Source organism: Pungitius pungitius, chromosome 2, assembly GCF_949316345.1.
Source record: "Pungitius pungitius chromosome 2, fPunPun2.1, whole genome shotgun sequence".
NCBI classification, from domain to species: Eukaryota; Metazoa; Chordata; class Actinopteri; order Perciformes; family Gasterosteidae; genus Pungitius; species Pungitius pungitius.
In genome coordinates, this window is record NC_084901.1 from 12,676,247 (window position 1) to 12,702,187 (window position 25,941).

At 41.3% G+C, this 25,941-nt stretch overlaps 1 protein-coding gene across 2 annotated transcripts; it reads left to right on the forward strand.

The window, feature by feature from the left end:
• braf (B-Raf proto-oncogene, serine/threonine kinase) lies at positions 1 to 25,626 on the forward strand. 2 transcript variants are annotated; one of them, XM_037461164.2, is made up of 20 exons: positions 1 to 614; positions 5,818 to 5,919; positions 6,081 to 6,368; positions 7,711 to 7,814; positions 8,694 to 8,796; positions 9,283 to 9,431; positions 10,259 to 10,378; positions 10,545 to 10,704; positions 11,420 to 11,459; positions 13,248 to 13,367; positions 15,815 to 15,951; positions 16,031 to 16,148; positions 16,688 to 16,772; positions 16,891 to 17,067; positions 17,145 to 17,191; positions 17,382 to 17,500; positions 17,635 to 17,766; positions 18,410 to 18,544; positions 18,925 to 19,078; positions 21,369 to 25,626. In XM_037461164.2, exons 1-20 carry the CDS (start codon positions 375 to 377, stop codon positions 21,389 to 21,391), a joined length of 2,553 nt encoding a protein of 850 aa, XP_037317061.2. In that variant the 5' UTR covers positions 1 to 374; the 3' UTR covers positions 21,392 to 25,626. The 2 variants fall into 2 exon arrangements, with proteins under 2 accessions (XP_037317061.2, XP_037317062.2); XM_037461165.2 differs by lacking the exon at positions 13,248 to 13,367.
• Positions 25,627 to 25,941: the final 315 nt, after the last annotated feature.

The following is a 25,941-nucleotide window of genomic DNA, read 5'->3' on the forward strand; positions in this document are numbered from 1 at the left end:
AGACATACATGGAATTTGACTCGGCGGTTGGTGCATGACGGAAGACATGTACAGTAATGACAACGTAGTGCAGCAATAAGATAAATATAAAAGTATAATCAATATATGCTATGGGTCAGTATGCTAAGGCTGGGAGTTAGTAGATAATTAGATGATCTCTCACATAAGTATTAATATCATCACGTGAGCAATGGAATACTACCATCTTGGCTAAAGACTAGGTTTCCATGATACATTGGGACATTATACTTTAATAACCATGGCATAATGATAACAACAATGATAATAAAACAATATAAAAATCACAGTGAACAGAATTACAAAATGCATTTGTTGACCATCGGTATACAATGAGAATATTAATATAACGTTAAATGAAATCAGTATGTGTCCATGATAAAGTAGTGCTTGTGTGCCTCCCCTCCAGTCCTGCGTCTCTGTCTCCCCCTCCTGTCCTTAGCAACAGCCTGCGTTTCCCTTTATTATTTTCCACTCATTCCTCTCAGTTTAAAATGGCGGCGTTGAGCAGCGCCGAGACCCAACCGCCCGTCTTTAACGGAGACACCGCGGAGCGGGAGCCGGGCCCGGAGGAGCTGGGTCCGCAGGATGAGGAGGTAAGCAGGGTGGCGGGGTCTGCGCCGGGGAGGGACACACGGGGCTCCGAGCGGCGGTAACGGGATGCCGATGTCCAGGAAGCACCGGCTGTACCGTGGGTCGTGGGGGGATGCAGTGCGGGGGGACCGGTGCGACGCACTAACCGTAAACGGTTGAAGCCGTTAGACCAAGCTCCCGCCGACCAGAACAATGCGGCGGATGAGTGCGAGCCGCCCGGTGAAGCCTTCACTCCGAGGAGCCGGTGTTTATTTGGGGCCTGCTCATTTCATTCCATTCGCTCCTGGCTTCGTCTTCCAGGCTCACTGCAGCGGTAGCTTGGTGCGCCAACCGAGCACATACACACGCGCACGCACACACACACGCGCACACACTCCCCCGTTAACGCTGTAAAGACGCTACACAAATCTCAGATGCACTTTAATGCGGACAGTTTCATTTGGGCTATTCCACTGCTTTTACCACTAAGGTGGTGGTGATGATGATGATGGAGGAGGTGGAGGAGGCTAACAGAAGTCGTGCTTGTGTTCTCTTTAGGTGTAATTTTAGCTACACACAGTATCTTTTTATATATATATATATATATATATATATATATATATATATGATTGAACGCTTGAAAAATCACCGCCCCCCCCCCCCCCAGATTTGCACAAGCCAACCTGTCAGGCTATGACCTCATCATTTAATACAGAGCGACCATGTATAGCTAGTGTTCTGATCCTGGCAGTCTGTGTTCAGTCTGCAGGTCAGAGGCCTCACTGTTGGACCAATTACAGCAGGCTCCATCACATTAGCATCATACTCGCAGTGACAAATATTCTTCGATATGATGTCTAGATGTCCTACCCCTACATTTAAATAGAGGTTGACATGTTGTCTGTTCTAAACAGTAAAGGTGTATTGTTCTTGGACATGTTCAATTTGACCATGTCCCCGTGGTATGGTGCAAAACGCTTCATCACCTCAGCAGGTTTTCTTTTCTACATGTCAGCTCGACAGTGAGTTGGGAGGTCTAAATACAAACACCGTGGCCAGAGTTAAGTGCAGAGGACACAGATCTTGACTTGTCGTCCTAGGATCCAAACTTCCTACATTACACAAGCAACAGTTCTTTTTTTTTCATGGACCTGTGTCCACTTGTCCTCTTTCTGACACTTTATGAAGCTGCCACAGAGGTCACTCTTTTCCACAAGCTGAATACTCTTCATGATGAGTACCCGTGCATGTCAAATTGTGAGGTTCCCATCATAAGTTAATGTTTGCTTTCTAACGCATACGGGCAAAATCAATCATGTTTCAGTAAGTCTTCGAGAAGTCTATTTTCACCACGTCTGCATATCTATCTGAGCTCATAACTTGTTGCTGTGAGCCATCTTTTCACAGGTCCAGTGTACCGTGTCTGAGATTTACTCCAGTCGTTTCTAACCAGCTAATGACTGGACCATAGCAAAAGCCAGGTTTTCATCTAGGTGGGCTAGGGAGGTGGTGTTGAACTATAATCAACTCTTATTGACATGGTCATGGCTCTGCTATTTGACATAATAGACATTAGAGCCACACCAAGGACTTTGCATCTTTTTGCCTCTAAACAAGCTTTCAAAAGTTGTGCAGATAATTTCTTTGTCTGTCTCCTGATTCCAGTGTGGCACATCAGATGTTTTCCTTTTGTCCTGTACCCAGACATCCTCAGTCTACTGTGATATAAAATATTTGTCTTCGTGTTGTATGTTTTAGAAGATTAATCAAAGTAACTCAAAAGTTACTATCAGAACTTTTCTTTTGACATTTTCCATGTTTTTCAAACTTTGTTTCTAGTTGGATGTCGTTTCGTAAAAAAAATTGAGACTATTGAGAATATACTTTTACAGTTTGACCGCGTTACATGCAATTGACATTTAAATAAAGCTCTGTTCCTAAATGCTTTCCACATTAAACATATCTGAAAGTCCCCCACTGAACAATGTTGATCTACTAATGGGCCAACACCCATAGGAACCACGGATTAATGATAGTGTAATGTTAACCTTTAAAAAGTTAAAGCACACTATTCCAGATGCAGCCGCACGCTTCAATGTATTTTGACGCATGTGTTGGCAATGTCGCACGACAAGTTGTAGTATATACAAAGTATTGCGGATTATGATTATTAAGTCTGCAGGAGTTCATGCAGTGTCGCTCATGGAGCCTGCCTGGCTGCTTCACTGAATAATGACTATTTGAATCATTATTAATTATGTTTCACATTTATGGTCATGATTCTATGAGGGATTGTGATCATGAAATAAACCAAAGCAATAAACAAACACTGAAAATGGTTAGTGACTAAATAAAAAAGTGAACTAAACTGCATGGATATAGCCACAGTGGAATAGAATCCTGCAACAGTATCTGCACCGGTGAGGTTAGGTCTCAGTTTAATCAACCCGTGCACACTTTCTGCTTTGACTTGATTTTAAACGGTCTGAAGTTGCTTTTTCGTTGCCTCGGGAGTCTGTCGGTTGTGCACACGAGCAGGCGGGTGTTTTGTCCAAAAAATGGAGAAACTCCGGACGGACAATAGAGATCTTGGATTGAAAAGTTAAAATCAAGAGTATGTAATAAAATAAAATGGGTTGTGCTAAAAACATCTCGATTACTCTTGATTTCAGTTCCTGAGCCGATTGAAACACTTTTTTACACACTCTGATGACACCGTCCTCGCAGCAGCTAACGATAGCTTACCGCGTGTGTAGCTACAGCGGCTAGCTAGCATCTACCTTCTATCTCTTTGCTCCGGTGGTGTTCGTCAATAAGCCGCATTGAGCTGCAGACACGTGACTCCATTTGGTTAGGCGAATGACGCCAGATCGTTTGATTCTTTCCTTCGTTATTTTACGCAGCAAAGCGTGGACTAAACGTAGAAATAATTCATTCTATCACACGGTAGATAAACAATATGCTCTGTGCTTAATGCAACTCTTCTGTGTTGCACCTGCTGCCTTCATGACGTCAATACATCGAGACACACAAGGAGTCAATCCAACATAAATGCTTTGTGTTAATATGTTAAAACAGTTAATCTATTTTTCAATTTGAAGAAAAAATGTTGCCTTCGCATTTCAATTATTGTTTTGTCCTTTAAAAAAAGTATCAGTTTAGGGCACCGTTTAGGCACCAGTATTGTTTTTAAAGCACCGGTTTAGTACCAGTATCGTAAAACACGACACCCATCCCTACTTACCAATGAGCTCTGCAACAATGGGTGCCTGCAGGTATTTATACAGATCAGTAAAGGAGTGAAAGTTAGTGTCCACGCCCCCTGGGAGTGGTCTCCTGGTGAGTTCAATGTAACTCGGATTTGCGAATGTCTGTCGTTACATTACATGTCATTTAGCTGATGCTTTTATCCAAAGCGACTTACAATAAGTGCATTTCCACATAGAGATATATACTCAGAAGAACAAGTAACAAGAAAGTACAATTTTCATCAAATAAGCAGTTTCAAAACATGTTATAGAAAAGTGCCATTATAAGTACAATTTAAGTGCTACGATTTGTTAGTGTTTTTAGTCAAGGTAAAGAGGTGTGTCTTGAGTTTTTGGCGGAAGATGTAAAGGCTCTCTGCGGTTGAAAATCAGCTCTTACGCGGCTGAAGTGTTCTCGGCTGTGTTCCCACGAATGAAGATTCTTAAATTGAACGGTCAATATCAGTTGCAGTGCTGAAGGGTGACTGTGGCGCATGAAGTAGTGCGGTGCGCTGGGAACCACAAGGTTGGCGCTTCGTATACCGGCTGCTCCATGTGCCATGTCAAAGTGTTGCTGAGCAAGACACCTAACCCCTAATTGCTCCCCAGGCAAAATGTTAAACAAACAAAGGTTAAAATGCAATGTAAGTCGCTTTGGATAAAAGCGTTAGATAAATTACATGTAATTATGTTATGGTGCTATCAAGTATTACATGCATGCATTTCGGTTGGTTACATTACATTGAATACAATCAAAGCTGGACATTGTTATTCTATTGATTAGTTTCAAAATTTCAATACATGGTTCCAAAATCATGGCTGTATTCTAGTGTACACCAAATGCATTTTATTAAATGTTAATTTATGAACCGGGTTGGTAGTTTATTTCTAATACACTAATACTACTAATACACGGGGGATTTCTGTATCCTATCCAGGTGCATTGAACGTGCGTTCAATTTAAGAATCTTCATTCGTGGGAACACAGCCGAGAAGACTTCAGCCGCATAAGAGCACATTTTCAACCTTTCATGAATCAGGCAGAGATCTTTTCGAACGTTGGTTTTACAAAGTCCTTAAAAAAATATTTCAAAAGACACTATTTTGGAAATCAACAGGCAAAGTCTCAGAGATCGACGGGTTGGCAACCACTGTGGTAAATCCTATTGGTCTGAAACTGGTCTAAACTATTCCTGTGTTCTTCTTTCTGTTCACCTGTTGGAAAAACCTGCTCCCGGATACACTGGTACCCCTTTCTTACAGAACGGATATTGCCACAATTGATGACCTAATTGATGTGTTTGGGACACTGAGTCTTTTTTAATATGAATAACGAGATTGACATGTTTCATTGGGTTATTGTTGCAATCCTTTACTTAGGGTTACTAGGTGCAGTTATATGGAAGTAGTTTTACCAGTACAGCAGTCAATACCAATATCTGAATATTTTTCAGGTGAGAATCTTTTGAACAACATTACTGTTAGGGGTAACCAATTCCATAAAATGTAAGCTATAAGCCTTCAACTCTGGTTGTTGGTCATTTACAGTCAGTCAAAGCAGTCCTTCAACTTGAAAGCCTTGCTTATCTTTCATAGAGAGTTGCGAGGGGGGGGGAGAGACTGTAGTCAACTCCAGCCAACATTGGACTGACTGGGAGACTGGGTACACCCTGGATTGGTCACCAGTCAATCACAGGGCTAACACAGAGACAAACAACCATTCACACTCACATCCACACACCTACCGGCAATTTAGATTTCCCAATTAAGTGAACTCCCAGAACATGACATGTCTTTGGACAGTGGGAGGAAGCCAGAGTACCTGGAGAGAACCCACACAGGCACTGGGAGAACATGTACAACACACTGCTGGGTAGTGATGAACCAAGGACCTTCTTGCTGTGATGCAACAGTGCTAACCACCACGTCACCGTGCCAGCCTGAAGGATTTCATATTGGTTGCTTTTCTCCCCCACAGATCTGGAATATCAAACAGATGATAAAGTTGACACAAGAACATTTAGAGGCCCTTCTGGACAAGTTTGGAGGAGAACACAACCCTCCTTCCATATATCTAGAGGTAAGATCATTTCAACTTGAAAGAATTCATTTGCACAGAAATATCATGTGATAGAAATAAAGTTTTACATCCACGCGTTATACAATTCAAGTTGCCGTGGCACGTTACAAGCAATAATGGAAGCTTTGGTTCAGTGCTCACTGGTGTGTCATCTGTGCCAGGCATATGAGGAGTACACCAGTAAACTGGACGCCCTGCAGCAGAGGGAGCAACAGCTGCTGGAGGCCATGGGCAACGGCACAGACTTCTCCTGCTCCCCCTCTCCCATGCCAGCCCTCCTGGAGGCCATGAGCGGAGGTTGTGGGGTGGCTGGAGGGGCTCAGGCCTTTCCCTCGGCCCCCAATACCTTGGCTGTCTTGCAGACCCCCACCGACACTGGTCGAGGCAACCCTCGCTCCCCCCAGAAGCCTATCGTTAGGGTCTTCCTGCCCAACAAACAAAGAACAGTGGTACGTCTGAAGTCCTCCTTTTTTATGTTGTGTTATTTATTTTTTAACCTGATATTTCTGCAGATGAAGATCAGGTTATTGAAACTGACATTTTTCAAAAGTTGGGTCCATTAAAGACAGTTGATTACATGTTTCATCAAATTAGATATGATGCAAAACATTCAATGCTTCGGTCTAAAACTAAAGTTAAAGCTTTAAATATACAAAAATAACATTTGCTACAGACCAAGTAGTACTCCTTAATTCTCTCACTTCTAAATTAATGTTTTTAACTTTGTAATATCTGATGTCCAAATTGTAAGTGTTCAGTCCTCTCTGTCATGCTTTAGAGTGGTAAAATACATTTTACAAATGTACTGTACAAACTGATTTCGGAATAACCTCAAACATATTTTCATATTTCTGTAGTGACATTTACTGTTATTAGCCCACATATGTGAGACTATCTGTCATGAGCTAATCTTGGGCAATGCCCTAGCTCAGAAGGAGATGCCTAAAAAGTAGCGCACTGTCTTTTTGGTATTTTGGTATTTGGTATGTTTCCCTAGCTGCATTCCCACCAGGGAGTTCCTGGTCATTTTAGTGCCAGGACTATTTTTCCTGGTAGGAAAGGTTCCTTCAGCTTGTTTTCAGCATTTTCAAAATAATTTAAAAACCTCCAAAGAAGCTGGTAGTCACAGGACCAGATGCACCCTGCAGTTTCATCTCTAAATTCATTCAATGCTACATGCTGGATGTAATAAATTCAATAATGAGGAGGAACATGAAAATCTGTCTCCACAGACAATCAATCTGATTATTTATTTGTCCTCTAGAACGTAAGCACCATGTAGGAATGGAAATAAACTCCTATTTTCTCTCATTCACAGTACGGCGCTCTCCTGTCTACCTTTTTTTTTAAATATGTAGCGAAGCCAACGACCAACCCTTCTGTACTTTTATCAAAGCGATATTCTCTGGAGATGGTCCTGATTTGTTTTAAAAATGATGTGGAACATGAGTCGATGCAGTATGTGTGTTTTTACTAAACAGCAACTTTCAGTTCTGCAAACCCATTACAATTCTTGCTGGACTTTTAGAGGGTAAATGGGGGGTGACCATTTCTGGTAGAGGGTTCAGACCCGGAGCCCCCTGGCCAAAACATAATTAGTTGACAATCAGTGTGAGTTTAGGCATGATACCTTTCACTTACCACAGTAGTAAGATATTACTACTCTACCTGAGACCAAATTGTACATTCTGACTCCGACTTTACGGTTGAAAGTTTCACCAGCCAGACCCGGTTGTGTCCTATCAGTCCGTTTTTGATGTAAGTTTAGCTACTGCTTTTATGGTTTTTCAGGTCCCAGCTCGCTGTGGGATGACTGTGAGAGACTCACTGAAGAAAGCTCTGATGATGCGAGGCCTAATTCCAGAGTGCTGTGCAGTCTATAGGATACAGGACGGGTAAGTCTAGATGAAATGTCATCTTATCACTAGCGTGAATGATTCCCTCACTTTATTAAAAAAAAGCTTCTATCTTCTAGAAGAAATATATACGTTGTGTTGAAAAGTACTACTGAGTATTAGGGACACTTTAGGTATAAAGGACCGTATAAGGAGTAATATTGGGATGAAATTGAACTAGTTAATTGACTAGAGAAAAAACCTTGCGCCATAATTATTTCCTTTTAAAAAAAATCTATAATGGACCTAATACGCCCATGTACCTAGCATTACCATGTATGCTGACCAGCTGGTCAGCTCAGGAGCTGGCTTGCTGTCTCTCAAGATGACTGGCTGGATTTGACACGCCAGCAGGTGTCAAGGAACGTAGGCAATACAGGGCTGTATGGCACAATGAATGTATGGATGAAAATATTAAAATTAAGTCATTCTTTCACATATTCAACATCTAAACCGAACAGTTCCTCTCTAGTCTAAGGCATCGCAGATGTCAATTATATGAAAATTACAACATGTTTGATGTGAAATGCAGATGTGAGAGGCAGAAGGGCCTTAGCCAAATGTGGTCCTTATTCATCAATAAAAAGGTAGACTTTCTAGATGTAGCATGTACTGTATGGAAGTAAATCTGTGTCAATTATTTGCGGTTGAATATTTTAATTTTGAATTATTTGCGGTTTAATTTTTTGCAGTATTTTAACGTTGAAAAACATTCACATTCAGTGCTAGAAATTCAATCACCTTTTTCTTTCAAAACCCGATGACACAGATTTACTTCCATAGTCCTGCTTTTCTTTTAGAAACCCCCAAATTCTTTCAATATGGTGGTAGAGCTGTGAGGTGTGGACCTTTCCCCTAACTTTCTACATCCTCTTTCAGAGAGAAGAAACCGATTGGCTGGGACACCGACATCTCCTGGCTGACCGGAGAGGAGTTACATGTAGAAGTTTTGGAAAATGTTCCGCTCACCACGCACAACTTTGTAAGTCCTGTGAAATGAGACGCCAGTGACAATAAACCTGATATTTTTATTATATTGCTCAGCATTACATCAGGTTCCTTTCCCAGCCCGTCACAATCAGATGGCCTGACATAGTCTGCATCCTTCCTGACTGGAGAAAGATAATAGTTTTCTATACAGTCTGTAAGGATGAGAAAAAACTGGATTTATATTTCCCGTCCGAATTTTCCCAGGAGTTGCCAGCGTCTTGCGTGAGACGAGGCAGATGCTGCAGACCTGACTTGACACTTGACTAACTAACTGTTCGAAGGTACTGTGAGTACCTGATGTATTTAGTTAATTTTTGTGTATAAACATTGTTGTTAAACGACAGGTATAGACACTGGAATTAGATTTCTGGATTTGTTCATTTGTGGGGCTCCACAGTAGAACCCGGTGCAGTGCTTCTTGACTTGGCTCTCACAGAGGGTCTAACCTGAGGATGCTATGTTTGTGTCTGATTCATAGGTAAGGAAGACCTTCTTCACACTGGCCTTTTGTGACTTCTGCAGAAAGCTGCTCTTCCAGGGTTTCCGCTGTCAGACCTGTGGCTACAAGTTCCACCAGCGTTGCAGCACCGAGGTTCCCCTGATGTGTGTCAACTACGACCAGCTAGAGTAAGTCCCGCCCAGGGGACGGTCCCAATGCAGAAACCACTTTGAGGTTGAACCTACTGTGAAACGTGGTCTTGTCCACGTACAAGAATCTTGTGAGGTCCTGGATTTCTTTTAGATGCTTCCATCTAAAATAAATAAATGTTAGTACCACAACACGGCCCGTGAATAAACACACATGGTGTTTCACACTAGCTTTTAGGTGATTTTATGGATTCTCTCTCACTGTCTGGGATCGCCACAGATTTTGCCCAAATCAGTGCCAGGCTTCTTACAATAAATAGACTTTGCTCACCCACTGTCCGCTCTCTTAGTTGATTTTGCCTGGGTATGCGACTGAAATGTATTCCCTCTGTGAATGTATTATGACGCCGCATCAATCAACAATACACCGATCTGTTCCATGTCCTTCTCGCCAGACACTTAGCTCTATATATTTACTGGACAAACTCAACAATGTTTACATAGTGTTTCCAAGTGTTGAGTACTACTTCTGCAAATGTGTCTCCAGAGGGAGCTGTGTGTGAAGTCTGATAAATTAACTCATGTGTCAGCATCTGTTCTGGAGAAGAAATGTGCATGTGTAGTTAGAAAGAAGTCTGCTCATCAGGCTTCCCATCCATAGAGGCTGTAGGCTACTTTAGTCAATATAACAACACACCCAAATATCTGACTGAAAAGTTTAGTTGTTCGTGGTTGATATAGTTTCTAGATTTCAAGAAGGACGACTGTAAAGACGCTGCTGTCTCCTAAATCAACTCTACCAAAGCAAAGGTGTGTGTGGAGAATAATTGAATAATAGAGCAATGATCTTGATGTTTGATCTGCAGCTTGTTGTTGGTGTCCAAATTCTTCGAGCATCACCCGTTTACCCAGGAGGAGGTCTCCTCAGAGGGAACGACCCCTGTGTCAGAGGCTTGTCCATCACTACCCCCATCAGATTCCACCGGGTGAGTCCTCCTCCTTCTCACTCCTTAGTTGAGCAGGGCTCCTCTTAATGTGCTTCTCCAATGTGCTGCTTTTACTCCAAGCGAGGCAATGCGCATAAAACGATACCAACATTTAAACGTAGGTGCAAGTTGCCAAAAGTATTTTTACTTACAAACTGTTTTCCAGTTCTATGTGCCACACCACTTTGTCCCCGTCCAAGTCCATACCCATACCGCCCAGCTTCCGGCCAAATGACGAGGACCACCGCAACCAATTTGGCCAGCGGGACCGCTCGTCCTCAGCCCCCAACGTCCACATCAATACCATTGAGCCCGTCAACATTGATGTAAGTCTGCGACCCCTTTGTTGTACTGATTCGGACACGTATGTATTTCTCAACCAACCTGAAGGTTTTGGTCCCACCAAACAGGAGCAGATACCACTGAGCAAAACACCGTGACCAGAGAAAAGTGGATAACCAACACTACAGCTGCAGCTATATTGGGCCGATTTTAATATCATCTGTTACTTTCTGACAGGGACCCTTTTTGCACTTTTAACAAATTCATTTTCACAGATTACGCATTTCAAGCATCACACAGAAAAGGAAAAGGTTAACTAAACATATACTATCCCAACTCAAACATTTTTTCTTTAAAATTGCCCCTTTTAAAAACCTGAATGTTTCCCAGGCAACCTGTAGAGTTGGTAAGTCATGCAGGCTTTTCCACAACTGTATGTGTCCCAGCAGATGAGTCACCCTCACAAAGCATGGTTAACGAAACATGGCCCTTGTATCAAGACTGCTCGGATGGGTTGCCGATGTCACCTCCGGATACGCTGAGGACAGTTCACCTGACAGGCAGTTACGTAGGGAGCAGGCATTCCACAAAGAGAGAGAGCGCAGCAAGCACTAAGTCCACAGCTCTTGATAGTGGGCAAGCGGTTGTGTAAACCTTATGGCAGGAACTGATGACGGCGCATCGCCTCAAAGAAAATCACCCGAGGAGAGATCCTGTTGGCTCTGAATAGTGTTAATTTCCTCTGTACCTTCTTTTCAGGACCTGATTGGAGATCAAGGATTGCAACGGTCAGATGGAGGTATGGATCAAAATAGTATACTACTTCTTGTTGTTTTTGTGGCTTTTTTTTCCCCCTACCATCCTGCGTGTGCTTGTGTGTGTGTGTGTGTGTGTGTGTGTGTGTGTGTGTGAGTGAGAGATATTCAGTTTGCTTTAGTCCCGCACGCTTCCATCCGCTATGAGCAGTAGTTGAGTTGTTTCGTTTATTAGATCTGTGGGCAAGTTTTCTGGTAGAACAGAACTTCCATATAATTTGCATTCCTTATCTTTTTTTTTTTTTTCTTTTTTTAAATTCTACATTGTGGTGCTCTGCCAGGCTGAGCTCCTCCTCCAAATAGTAAAGAGGGAACACACACAGCTAATGCCTTTTGTAACGATGATGATTGAAGTTAAAACAAAAATGTTGTCATTCAAACAGAGGCTTGCTTTTCCTGATTTGAAGGTGACTAAGTTGCATACATTTGATGACAGAGCTAATTATAGTTCTCGTAACATCGCTTTCGCTCATACTTTAAAGTTTTAGAAATATAAAGCCTGCCAAAGGTTTTGAATCTTGTTTAACCTTGTGTATGAAGAAAATTGTCACAGTGATCAGGGATCGTTCAAAAGTTTTGCATATGAACGTAACATGCTCTTACTTTCTATTATATGTCTGGTAGCAACTGTTGGTTTTATTCAACCGACCTTTTTATACGAGGGCTATTACCTTTCAATGGCATTTTTACACTAGGTTTGACAACGCTGCTGAACTGTTGTTCAGATTCCTAAATTAGGGTTCACCCATTCTTCATAAATCCAGAGCAACACGTAATATTGCTTTTAAAGAGTTATTCATAAATGCTTTTCTTTTGAGGGCTGCAACCGTAGCATTGGAAAGACCGCTCATAGAAAGCTAGCATTAAGTTGATGAATCGTGGTGGTTGAAAAAAAAAAACACAATTTCTGTTTCAACAATATAACGATCCTCCCAAACTACTATTTTATGTTAACGCACAGTTGGAGGGAAAGGCTTCCATACTGTAATGCTTTTTTTCATCTCTTGTTTTGGGTATTTCTCTATGATTTAACACACAGTAGTCCTATACCTCTAATACAGGAATGAGTTTGATCGAAACCGTGCTAAATGCGCCGCAGTGCAACTATTTCGCGCGAGACTCCATCAATGGACCATCTCCTGAGGCCTTCCCTTTATAATAAGGCATTAAAATATTTTTTGAGCAAGCCCCGCAAAATCTGTTGCGCTGACAGAAATTGCGGACTTTGCGCATGTAGGCTGTAACAAGTAGTATAGGGTGTGGAATGTGTATTAGTGTCAATTGTGTACAGTTCTATGTATTGATGTGTGTTTTAGTACGAAGTGTTTTGTATTTACTCCAATAAGTTCTGCTGTACAAATTAATTAATATTGGCCGGTCTTTGGCGCCCCACCCCCCCCCCTCCCCCACTCCCAGTCAGCCCGCACATTGACGTTGGATCTGTGGGAAACACGGAGTCTGTAATGTGTTTATAACTTTCTAGCTAGGTGGCTGCTTCCAGTTGTTATGATAAGCTTGGCAAACCTGGGCCTCACTCAAAAATGCAGACATGAGAATTTTCTTACCAGAAAAATAGAGCTGAAAACGTCTGAATGAAATGTATAAATTAGCAGTGTGTAGCCTACCCTGATGTAACGCGCGTCGTGTGGTATCAGGACGCGCCACCCGGAAGCACAGTTTCAGCCATGGACAGTAGTAGTAGTTCGAGGTTCGAGGTGCGAGGGGCGGGGTGAGTAGCAGTGATGGTCTGTCTGTTTCTCTTTGCCCTGCAGCCCCCCCGACCCACCCCGCCCGCTGCTTGAGGAAGCACCGAACACGGACCTCAAGCCCCCTCCTATACTCCTACCCCAATGACATAGTATTTGATTTTGAGCCTGAGCCTGTTTTCCGAGGTAGTTAGGCCTCCGTGTGTTTCTGTGTCATTCACCCTCTCCACCCCACACCAACCTGTGTGTGTGTGTGTGTGTGTGCGCGCGTGTTTGTGTGTGTGCGCGTGTGTGTGTGTACTCCACTTATGTCCGCACATGCGCTCTCTACCACACAGGTTACACATAAATCGCACTGTACTTGGACCAGACGTGGCATGGTTGGTGATTTGATTGCAGAAATGCTCCTTTGATAATGTAATGTTGATTTGAAGTGAATAACTAACTAAGATAATTGTTAGACTCCAGGTTTTAGTCCACTCAATCTGTTCAAACGACTTATCTACTGCGCTGTGAAAGCACACACACAACTGCATTTGTTTAGTTGGCTCCAAGATTTTAAAAAACAAAAAAATAATCAACATGATTTCAGGTGTATAAAGGCTTAACCAGGTGTGTAGTACTTGTTATGGACACGTTGCGAGGGGTCATTATGCCTCGTTTTAGTCTTGGAGAAAAAGTTAGTCATGGGGACACAACAAAATGATCACTGATTTTAAAGTGATTAAAGTGTCATTTTACAAAAGCTCTTTTTAGACTGTTTTTAGATCGAACACTGGAAATGATCTACTGCTGTAAATAAGATGCTAAAAACCAGTGAAGTGAAATAGTCCTTCATTGAATGAATGTCAATAACCTACAGCTGAGTAAATTTGCATGTAATATTCATTGTTACTAACAAAACAATGGCCACTGATTTAAAATGGCCACCATTTAATGTCTGCACAAGCTGAAACTACGCATTTAATTGAATTATTATTATTATTATTATTATTTTTAATGTTTACTAACACTAGCAGATTCCTACTGCAGTCGTTTTACTGACCACGGGTAAATTTATGCTGGACCTTCAGTCTACTTTCCTCCGTGGTGGTCTCATTGTAAATAGTTGTACACTCACCTAAAAAAGGATTATTAGGAACACCTGTTCAATTTCTCATTAATGCAATTATCTAATCAACCAATCACATGGCAGTTGCTTCAATGCATTTAGGGGTGTGGTCCTGGTCAAGACAATCTCCTGAACTCCAAACTGAATGTCAGAATGGGAAAGAAAGGGGATTTAAGCAATTTTGAGCGTGGCGTGGTTGTTAGTGCCAGACGGGCCGGTCTGAGTATTTCACAATCTGCTCAGTTACTGGGATTTCTAGGGTTTACAAAGAATGGTGTTAAAGGGAAAAACATCCATTATGCAGAAGTCCTGTGGGAAGAAAAGCCTTGTTGATGCTAAAGGTCAGAGGAGAATGGGCCAACTGATTCAAGCTGATAGAAGAGCAACTTTGACTGAAACAACCACTCGTTCCAACCGAGGTGTGCAGCAAAGCATTTATGAAGCCACAACACGCAAAACCTTGAGGCGGATGGGCTTCAACAGCAGAAGACCCCCACCGGGTACCACTCATCTCCACTACAAATAGGAAAAAGAGGCTACAATTTGCAAGAGCTCACCAAAATTGGACAGTTGAAGACTGGAAAAATGTTGCCTGGTCTGATGAGTCTGGATTTCTGTTGAGACCTTCAGATGGTTGAGTCAGAGTTTGGTGTAAACAGAATGAGAACATGGATCCATCATGCCTTGTTACCACTGTGCAGGCTGCTGCTGGTGGTGTAGTGGTGTGGGGGATGTTTTCTTGGCACACTTTAGGCCCCTTAGTGCCAATTGGGCATCGTTTAAATGCCACGGCCTACCTGAGCATTGTTTCTGACCATGTCCATCCCTCTATGGCCACCATGTACCCATCCTCTGAAGCTACTTCCAGCAGGATAATGCACCATGTCACAAAGCTCCAATCATTTCAAATGGGTTTCTTGAACATGACAATGAGTTCACTGTACTAAAATGGCCCCCACAGTCACCAGATCTCAACCCAATAGAGCATCTTTGGGATGTGGTGGAACGGGAGCTTCATGCCCTGGATGTGCATCCCACTAATCTCCATCAACTGCAAGATGCTATCCATCAATATGGGCCAACATTTCTAAAGAATGCTTTCAGCACCTTGTTGAATCAATGCCACGTAGAATTAAGGCAGTTCTGAAGGCGAAAGGGGGTCAAACACAGTATTAGTATGGTGTTCCTAATAATCCTTTAAGTGAGTGTAAAATTCCATTAAAGAGACAACAGTGAACAATTTCCAATTAGACTCCTTTCTGATCAATATTATGGAGTCTTTTGTGATTCTGACATAAGTAGTGGCGCACTTTGTAGTCTGGATTAAACCATTGACTCCCATCCAAGAACCCCTCAACTCTGCATGCAAACACATACTGTGCACACACCTGATCCAGAAGCCTCAATCCCTCTCCCACCCCTTCTTCCATTTTCTGCCTTTTCTTAAACATTTATTTTACCGCTCAACCTCACCTCTCTCCTATTATTGTTTCCTTTCTGTTTATCCCTGATCCCCCTTCAGGTTCCACCACCGGTCTCTCTGCGACGCCCCCCGCCTCTTTACCTGGCTCTTTGACCAATGTCAAGGTTGCACAGAAGTCCCCATGCCAACAGAGGGAGCGCAAGTCATCGTCCTCGTCCGAGGACCGCAATAAGATGGTGAGACATTGTCACAAAGGTTCAGTTTTGGAGTTCATTGTCGAAGTTGTTTGTGTTGACTGAGTGCCCCGTGGAACAGAAAACCCTGGGGAGAAGGGACTCCAGTGACGACTGGGAAATCCCGGAGGGTCAGATCACTCTTGGTCAGAGAATAGGCTCTGGATCATTTGGAACTGTCTTCAAGGGGAAATGGCACGGTAAAACCAATATTATACTTCTCTATTGTAGCATCAGTTTAGGACACTGTTTACATCCTCTGGGTATCAACTCATTATTTGCAAAAATAAGCAGGCAATTTGGGAATTACAGACACATCAATGAGCCACACCGCAAGTTTTCCTTTACTACCATGAACACACACCGCATAGACTGTCCTTGTGCCACAAACACTAGAGCAAATGTGGATTAGTCTGCCACTCCAAATGGTCCCAGGCAGATGCATTTTTTTTTCCTATTTGAGTATTATAAACTACGGTGTCTGTTTAGAAACATTTCAATTATTCTTCAACAAACTTGCAAACATTTTGGCCTTTAAAAAGTTGCTCTAAGAGCCCTTCACAGGGGTTTACTGCTATATAAAAGATCTGAAACAAGTAATGCAATTCTAAAGTAGCTTTACACCTGAACACCAGAGCTAATCCTAGAGGGCTTTAATTTTATTTGTAGTTCATTTTTAACCCTGCATTCAAATTTTGAGAAAAATAATTTTATTGACGTTTCATGCATCTCTACCAAGGTGATGTGGCAGTGAAGATGCTGAACGTAACTGCTCCCACACCACAACAGCTTCAGGCCTTTAAGAATGAAGTGGGAGTCCTTAGGTAACTTCTGGCACATATCCTTCAATTAGTGGTAGATTCTAGCACTTTTTCTTGCACTCATTAGTAAAAAGAAAGTGCTTCAGGTCTCTTATCATTAACCTGTCTGTTTTTGCACTAGGAAAACACGTCACGTTAACATCCTCCTGTTCATGGGCTACACCACTAAACCTCAGCTGGCTATTGTGACCCAGTGGTGCGAAGGCTCCAGTCTGTACCACCACTTGCACATCATCGAGACCAAGTTTGAAATGATCAAGCTGATTGACATCGCCCGGCAGACCGCTCAGGGCATGGAGTAGGTGCCCCCTCAAATGGAAGTGGCATTGGCCTTGTTTGTAATAGTTTCACAAACCTTTCCCTTTTCCTTTCCAGTTACTTGCATGCCAAATCAATCATCCACAGAGATCTGAAGAGCAACAGTATCCTTTTAAAACATTTGCGTCAATCACTTTTGTCTTATGGCTAGTGCTTTTTCCCCCCAATTAAATTCAAATAAGTTGATGATGGAACATAAAAAAAATATAACCTCTACTGAAGATGTTATATAGTTCTACTTCAATAGTTCAGCATTGGAATAGGAAAGTGTTTTCTTGACCTCATCTTCTTCAGATATTTTCCTCCACGAGGATCTGACCGTGAAGATAGGTGACTTTGGTCTAGCTACAGTCAAGTCCCGCTGGAGTGGCTCCCATCAGTTTGAACAGCTGTCTGGCTCTATACTATGGATGGTCAGTGTTCATCCCATACCAGGGACCCTTAACTTGGTTGTCTTTTTTTACTCCATATGTTCTGTTGGTCCTTTTTATACCCACACTGCTCATAAATAGAGGTGATCTGGTCAGTTAACACTGTGCTCTCCCAGGCCCCAGAGGTGATACGACTGCAGGACAAAAACCCCTACAGCTTTCAGTCGGACGTCTACGCATTCGGCATCGTGCTGTATGAGCTGATGTCAGGTGCCCTGCCCTACTCCAACATCAACAACAGAGACCAGGTAACAGAACTTGATAAACCACAAAGATGTTTTTAAAAACAACCAAAGCCATTGTGACATTTCTTCACAGTAGTCACAATGACTCTTAAGTGGCTCCCCAGCCAGGATGGATAGTATTGAGGGAAAGCAATGTATGTATGAACTTTGTACTGCGCTGACTCTAAATATCGACTGGCTGCTGATCATGTTTGTGATTTCATGTTTTAGATTTTGCTGATCACATTTACACAGTAACGTCAGTAGCCACACATACACCACAGGTTTTTTGTAGGATTAGTACATACTTTATTATGCACTTATCATGAAGTAACCAGTCTATGCGAGTCTATGTAAAGCAAGAACAATGCCTTGTTTTATATAAGAAATCCTTTTATCAGTTATTTTTATCAGTAACACTTATTACAAAGACCTTAATATAAGGAGCATAATTTTCGCAATTAAAATTAATCAAATACATTTTGATTCAATTTAAAACATCTTTAAATAAATGGAATTCAACATCAATCATGTTAAAATATTTCCTTGGCACAGTCCAGTCACAATTCCTAACGTATACATTTAAGCTTTATTGCCATCTGTTGCTTTACAAAATATTTATTCCAGCAAGCAGATGTTCTAATGACTCGTATCCTGATTCCCATAGATCATATTTATGGTAGGTCGAGGTTACCTGTCTCCCGACCTCAGCAAGGTGCGCAGCAACTGTCCTAAGGCCATGAAGCGGCTGATGGCTGATTGCCTGAAGAAGAAAAGAGAGGAAAGACCCCTCTTCCCTCAGGTGAGACAAAGAAATACTGACGCTTCTATTGTTCATTGGGAGGTGGCCGATGCATACGATTAGCTACATTAAGCACATCACTAACTACATGATGTGTGAAGCTTCCGTCAATAAGTTTCAACACTTCCTCCACAAATGTTCCCTTTTAAAACCTCCAAGCTGCTCAAATGGCATATCTCTCCCTTTTCCTTATTTACCCCCCTTGGACTTTTTTGTTTGGCTTGGCTGACCTTAGAAGTTGACATGATGTAGAAAAGCACCTGAACTAAAGCAATGACTGATGGTATGATAACAACAACACCAATGGTTGTGTTTAGTTTATTGTTTAGGTGGTTGGTTATTAGACTAATGACCCTGTGGCTGTGATTTGTATTTCTCAGATCTTGGCGTCCATTGAGCTGCTTGCACGCTCATTACCTAAAATCCACCGCAGCGCCTCAGAGCCTTCGCTAAACCGAGCCGGCTTTCAGACGGAGGACTTCAGCTTATACGCCTGTGCGTCGCCCAAAACCCCCATCCAAGCTGGCTGCTACGGTGAGCATACATGCTTACATCAACCTCAACAGTAGCTGTGATTGAGTGGTTTTATTAGTACGGTAAACTAGTCCACTGAAGAAGGAAATTGGCAGTGCTTTTGATTCTAGATTATGTTTTACTCAAAAAAAAAAAAAAAAGTAAAAAGTAAATGCAAACAAACTCCTTCAAAGAAACTTTGATAAAAACATGGGTTAGGCTGAGGTATTGGTTATATAGACTATTTGTTGTACATCTCATTAGAATTACACTGATTAAATGCAGAAAGACGTGTACAAAATGAAAAGGTAATTTAATAAAAAAAAACATAAAGGAAGCCTTTATACACAGGCCATCAAATTCGAGCAATGAATACTAGCTTTGTGAAACATAGCATTACCCGCTTCTTCCGGTCTGCTTTTCATCATATTCAGGCAGATTCAGTGGTTATATTTTTTTATCGTAGTATAGTGACACTAGCTGCGGAGAGGTTAGGAAGGTATTTATAAAATGTTTTTTAATTTAAAAGCGTACGCAAAAAAATGTGCATAGTACATTAGCACAAGATTAACTACCGTTAGCATGTCTATGCTATGGTAGTTACTGAAGGTATACTCAATGTATGCATATGCTGCCTTACATTTTAATGATTGTTTACCTGTTGGTGACAAGCCTGTTTTTCTGTGTTAAATCTGTTTTATACTTGATACTTAACTTATACTTAAGAAATAAATCCAATATAACACAAAAAACAGATTGACTCTGAGATCTCAGGCTGTGGTGGTCCAATTTTGCAAGTTCAACCCCTCTTTCGAATCGTCTAATCCTATTGGATCCAGGTAGCATGACGTTGTTAATTGCTAGCCAGAATGCGTTGAGCGTCAAAAATCTCAATAGCGCGTCAAAAATCTATTGATTCTTTGCCTTGTCTTACGTGTTAGCTTTGACCAATTTTTCAATTTTTGCATGGCCGTGTGTAAAAAAGGAATTTATAGATATTTTCTACCTCTGTTATAGCTGCATGAGTTGGGTTTGAAGCATGTTCAAACAGCTTCAATATCCTTGTAGCTCAGGCTTGGATGTTTCCTGGCATATGCTGGATTGGCATATCGGGGGGGGGGCGGGGGGGGTTCAAGGTATGCGGTGTAATTGTCGTGTCGAGCAGATTCTGTGTACAGACATTGGTAACCAGCAGGTTTTAATAAAGAATTCCCCTTCTCTACAGTCATAGTATTTTCTCCTTAAATACATCTGTCCGCACCTGGATCTAGATGATGTGGTTGAACTTTCACACTGATCCGTAGCTGTCTGATGTCTGTATGCTCTTGTCTGTTCCGGGCTACATCAACACAAATACGTTTCCATTTAAAACAAAACCGATCTCCGCCAACACAGGCGTTTTCAGCATTGTTTTCAAAATGATTTTCATCCATACTAGTGATGACTCAAATCAACTCTGCCTGCAAGTGGTGGTGTAAACAGGATTTCGATTTGTTACCTGGGAAAAAAATAATAGAGTAATAGAATAATATTTTAATAATGGAAGATTGTGCTTGGTACCAGATCTTCCTCTTAAACCTTCCTCAATAAACCCATGCAGGTTTTGTTTTGATTTTTCAGACCTCGCAGGTCTGTCTCTTATTCTCACCAGCATCACATATACTTTAAAATTAACAGTTACACATAAGACCTTACTGGATTGTGAGTCATTAATGTGGTCATCACACGTCTCTCACTCGTTTCCTCTTGGTCTAGTTGTGGCCTGTTGTTACGCTTGTAGCTCTGCTGGTGGCCGACTTTAACTGTACAACATCTGCTAGTAAAGACAACAAGGTTAGTAACACCCATAATCAATTGAATCGTAAATTAACCACCGTGGTAGTCGCTTGATAATCAAGACTGTTGTTTTGTGATCTACCGGGAATAGGTCTGATGATAGAGGGATCGCCAATGAGGGAAGGGTGCGTTAATCTGTGTAAATCGAATGAACTATCAGCAGAGCAGTCTATGTTATCCTTTCCAAACGTCTGCATTTACTCCACACTAGGCGGTAGACTTACCCGTCTTTGGCAGTGTTTTTATTCGGTGATCTAAAACTCAGTGTGTGGACACTGAGTGTAAACGTAGCAAAAGGAATGCGGTTTTGAATGGAAACGTAGTAGTGTCAACATGGCCTCACAAAGCTGTTATTCACAGCTAACAGATAAACACTAGGCCATGTTTACCTGGGGAACCATCAATCGTAATGATACTCAGAGAAAAGTAATTGACATTCCTGTGCCGATCGTACTAATCTTCTGTCTCTTTTTAGGGGAGTTTTCGGCGTTTAAGTAAGTGTTGCAGATCCCAAAAGTCCATCTCTCTTCGCCACTTCTCAAAAGTCTCGTGCCCATGGGGTGGATTCATCCATTACTGAAAAAACAGAAAAAAATAAATATCCTTATTTCACCCTGAAGAGGGCAGCTTTACTGGTTCCTTACCACAAAAGCTGTCCACCAGGCAAAAATCAAAAGACCCAACCCATTAGAAAAAGAACACAATCAAAAAACTTGGATGGCACAGAAGAAATGGAATAAAACAAGACACAGCGCTATCCGTACCTAAGTGGTTTTGAAGCTGTGACGTCAAACAGATGGACTTTCCTGCTGGAGGGAAAAGATGAAAGCAAGGAGAGGTGGAGGTTCAACTCTAGGGAGCCCCTGGTCCCATCATTTCCTTTGCAGCAGAGTTGTTTGTCAGCAAGGTGCGTAACTGCTCTGTGGAGGGACCGCAGAAACAAAGATGGTGCGAGGAGTAGGGACCTGCTGTCGGCCCATTGAGATAGAAGGCCACTTGTGAGACGGCCGTTAACCAATACCCGAAATGAGCTCCAAGTCACTCAGCAGGGTTTACCCTTACGGAAGCTGACTAAAAAGATCTGTTTTTATTTTTTAATTTGTTCACCATTAGAATGCTGACAATTTTCTCTGTCTATATGAAGAAGAAAGCTTTTCTTCCGGTCACACACACACACACACACACACACACACACACACACACAATGAACCCATACGAACGGTAAATACCTTTTACCTGAAACAGTAACAGCTGTTTATCTACTGAACAAAAAATATGAGCCTTTATTTGGGAGGAAAAATGCTCATTTGTGTTACGATAAAAGATCTACGAGAGGGATTTCTCATTAAAAAACCCTTGTCTAACCAACCAAATGAGATGCTTTTTGTTAGACGCTCTAGCGCTATTGGAAAGACGCTCTTTTCAAAGGTTTTCATGTGATGTGAAACATAACAGAAGCGTGTTCTGTTATGTTCTACTAGAAGCAGTTTACTTTGTTTAAAGAGCCTGGTCAAAGCCAAGCTAGTAGTCTGCCTTTACACTGACTTAGAGTGTACAGTAACTTGTAACACAGCATCTTTCTAGCAAAGCTTTATTTTTCCTCTCAGTTTTTTTTATCCACTAAACCCAACCTCAGACTTTTCTTTTCTTTTTTTCTCATGTGGCTTTACTATTGCACTCAACTTATTGATAGGGACATCACTCACAGCTGCTGACAGATGAAATGCACTGTTGCCTGCCGAAAGGAACAATGATCCTCCGGAGAGATCTGTTGGTAACAAAAAGTTTGAAAATGTCATTTCAATCGCACCATTTACATTATCTACACACATGCACCAAAAGCTTATTTAATTTCAGTGTGTCGACTGTTTCAGATGTTATTACAGGTTGTTTTTTTTTATTTGTTATAGTCAGTATTTGCCTTTTTCTGTACAGGCAGGCCTGCAGATAGCTACCTATTTCTTTTTTGTTTGAATTTAAGTACTGCTTTCTTTTGATGCTTGTTTACGTTTTGTACTTGCACTTGTAGAGATGGATTGAAGCAAACGAGCAACTTGCCTTTTTCTTTTTGTTATTAAAGACATAGCATAGCTGATGACCCAAAACAAAATTTCCGATGCATGAGCCATCAGCAGGGGATGAGCTGAACACTTTGCCGGGAACTCTGTTGTTATCTAACGAGTGTTTGATAAAGCTAAAGTATGCCGAGTATGTCACAGTACCGTCACTGGTGAAGTCTGATAAATGGATCTGGAGTTGGAACACGCAGCTGAAGAATCTAGCCAAACACTATCAGACTGGTTCATCTCATCATTGTGAATTTGATGTCTTTCAATCACCCAGCCCCTGCGCCCTTTCCTCACACATGTTATTGCCTCTCATTTATGTGCCTACAGGACAGAGATAGGGCCATGGTTCAATATGTTTGGCGTTGTTTAATCAAGACTGGCAGCATAGGGGCAGGGGAGACTCGTACTCAGCATGGCCATGCATCACTAGTCATTTGTCAAAACGTGTTTTACCTTAAACATGTCCACAATACAAACTGATAGGAAATCTTAGCTCAATTAACCATGTGAGATTGAATATGCTAGAAAGTGACAAACAGGATTTAATCAAAAGAAAGGGACTTGTTGTTGTTACATTATTTTTTCATATTCTTCTTCCATATCTAATAAATAGCTAAAAAGACTGAATCCCCATGCATTATATTTTTAACATTCTGGCCGGCACCCAGAACTCCTAAGATATTAATTCATATTTGAGAGACTAGAGGCAAATTGATGTTTATTCATGTATTTTATTACGTCAGTGACGTACTTTACATTACATTATTTTCAGTGTTGGAGAAGCTAAAATGTTAGCATAGCAATAGTTGATCCAAACTCTATTCCGAAAATATTACACTACATTTAGCTGATCCTTTTATCCAAAGCGACTTACATTGCATACCCATGCATTACATTTTAGCCTGGAGAGCAAATAGTGGTCACTTGGACATGGCACATGGAGCAGCTGGGATTTGAGCCACCAACCTTGCAGCTCCCAGCGCATCACACTACTCCGTGCACCACCATCACCCATTAGCATTTTTAAAGTTGTTTGCTGATTGTCTTGCAGATAAACCTGACAAGCCATGAAATCAATATTTCAGACTTTACAAATTGGCATGGTAATATAGTGATTTTGGCGTCTTTTTGAACAATTTATTGTAATGACATTACAGCTAAATCTCGATCATGGGTGCATGCAGCTGTAGTAAACACACATTCATTCAGCCAATTAGAAAGGTTGGTGTCAAAGATGCACTAATTTTGAACTGTAACTCCCTGGTGTGTCTTGTAAAGTGAAAATTTGCTTTGCAATTGGTTTGAACTTTCATTTGGTTTGGACACCGCATAAAGGAATTATTCTATTAAGTAATGTTCACATGGAGCTTTGTTTTCTTCCAACACGTGCTGGTCTAAGCAGCACATGCCTTCATGTTTGTTCATTGCACTGCAGACACTTGTTGAGCACAAACCGGTGTTTCGGGGGTTTTCGAGTCCACTCCAAGAAACACCTTGTAGTGGCCTGGTTTCACCCATAGATTCTAAGGGCTTCTAACCCATACTTGACTTTCACTGGTATGCAGGTGAAGGTTAGACTAATCTATAGAGATGATGTAGGCCTTTGTTTCAATATTACATATCCCTCAGTCATGGAACTCTGATTTTTCAGAGCTCCTCTCTGAGAAACCACAGATGACATGTTGGACATGTAGGACTTTTCAGCCAATGATTGCCCCCTCAAAGATACAAGCTTGTTCGAGTTGTGAATGAGACTTTGAATCACTCGAGCTATAAGTTATAAGCTATAACTTTTTGGAGATACTCTGGAAGTTCTGTCATCAGTAAAAAAACTGAATGAGTTTCATCATTGGCCTACAGATTCAGTTTTGACAAGATTTTCTTCCAATTCTTATTCAATTCTCGTTGTTTTTCCAGAGAATTCAGATTCAGCGCTCGAATCATACCTAGATAGCTTTCTTTTTAGATGAAGTCAGACTGGCCTTGGAGCAGCTTTAGTCTGAGTTTGTAAGCATTCCAAGGATTTCTTGTACATTTCTTTATTGGCTTAAATGTTGACAATGACATGTTCATTCTCAACCTTGTGCTTGGTTAATGATACAAGCTCAACTCAAGTTTAACGTATTTGCTTGTTATAGAGCTTTTGATCTTGGTAACTACTTTTTCCCAGGGTAACGTTGAACCATTGTATTTATTTTCCTTTGACCTATATATCTGCTTAACCTTCATAAAATCTTTAGGGGTAAACACTAAGACTTTGCTCGCCATACACGTCCTTTATCTCCTCTTCATTACAGAACTTTTCCCTTTTTTCTCTCCTTAAACACGCTCCTCCTCTCATCCATTTTTTTTTCAATTGAGAACTATAATGAAAAACTTCATGGACCACTGTTGTGATGACTGGTATTTGATTTTTCACCTGTAAATACTTGTACAAAGGGGACAATGTCAGTTTGCTAGGAGGCATGGAGAATACAAATGTAACAAAATATAAAATGTTCAAAATAAAGATATGGAAGGTTAAAATACTTTTTGATAGCCAGACTGTTGTGAAAAAAACAGTTGAGTGTAAAAATATTTAAGGCTGTATTATAAGGAGAAAGAGCTTAATGTATTTGTTGTGAATATGAAAAACTGATATATTAAAGAAGTGCATGAAAACAGTATCTTGGTTAATGTGTAATTTGTATGGTTGGGGTATTATTGTGTGTTCTGCGTACCTTGAAGTGTTCTATCCACAATGTAATGTACCGACAACCCCCCACTGATTCAAAACATATTCAATAGTAAAAACATATATAAAAACACATCTTGATTGACAGTTTACATACCTGTTCTTTTCACCATAAGAATGTGGGTATGACGGAAGTAAATACTTCCAAAATATGAATGGTCTAACGACAATGCAAAAATGGATAAGTATGTGTCAAACTCAAAAACGAAGCGTAGCCGCTAAACTGGAAGTACGTAGATCTTCAC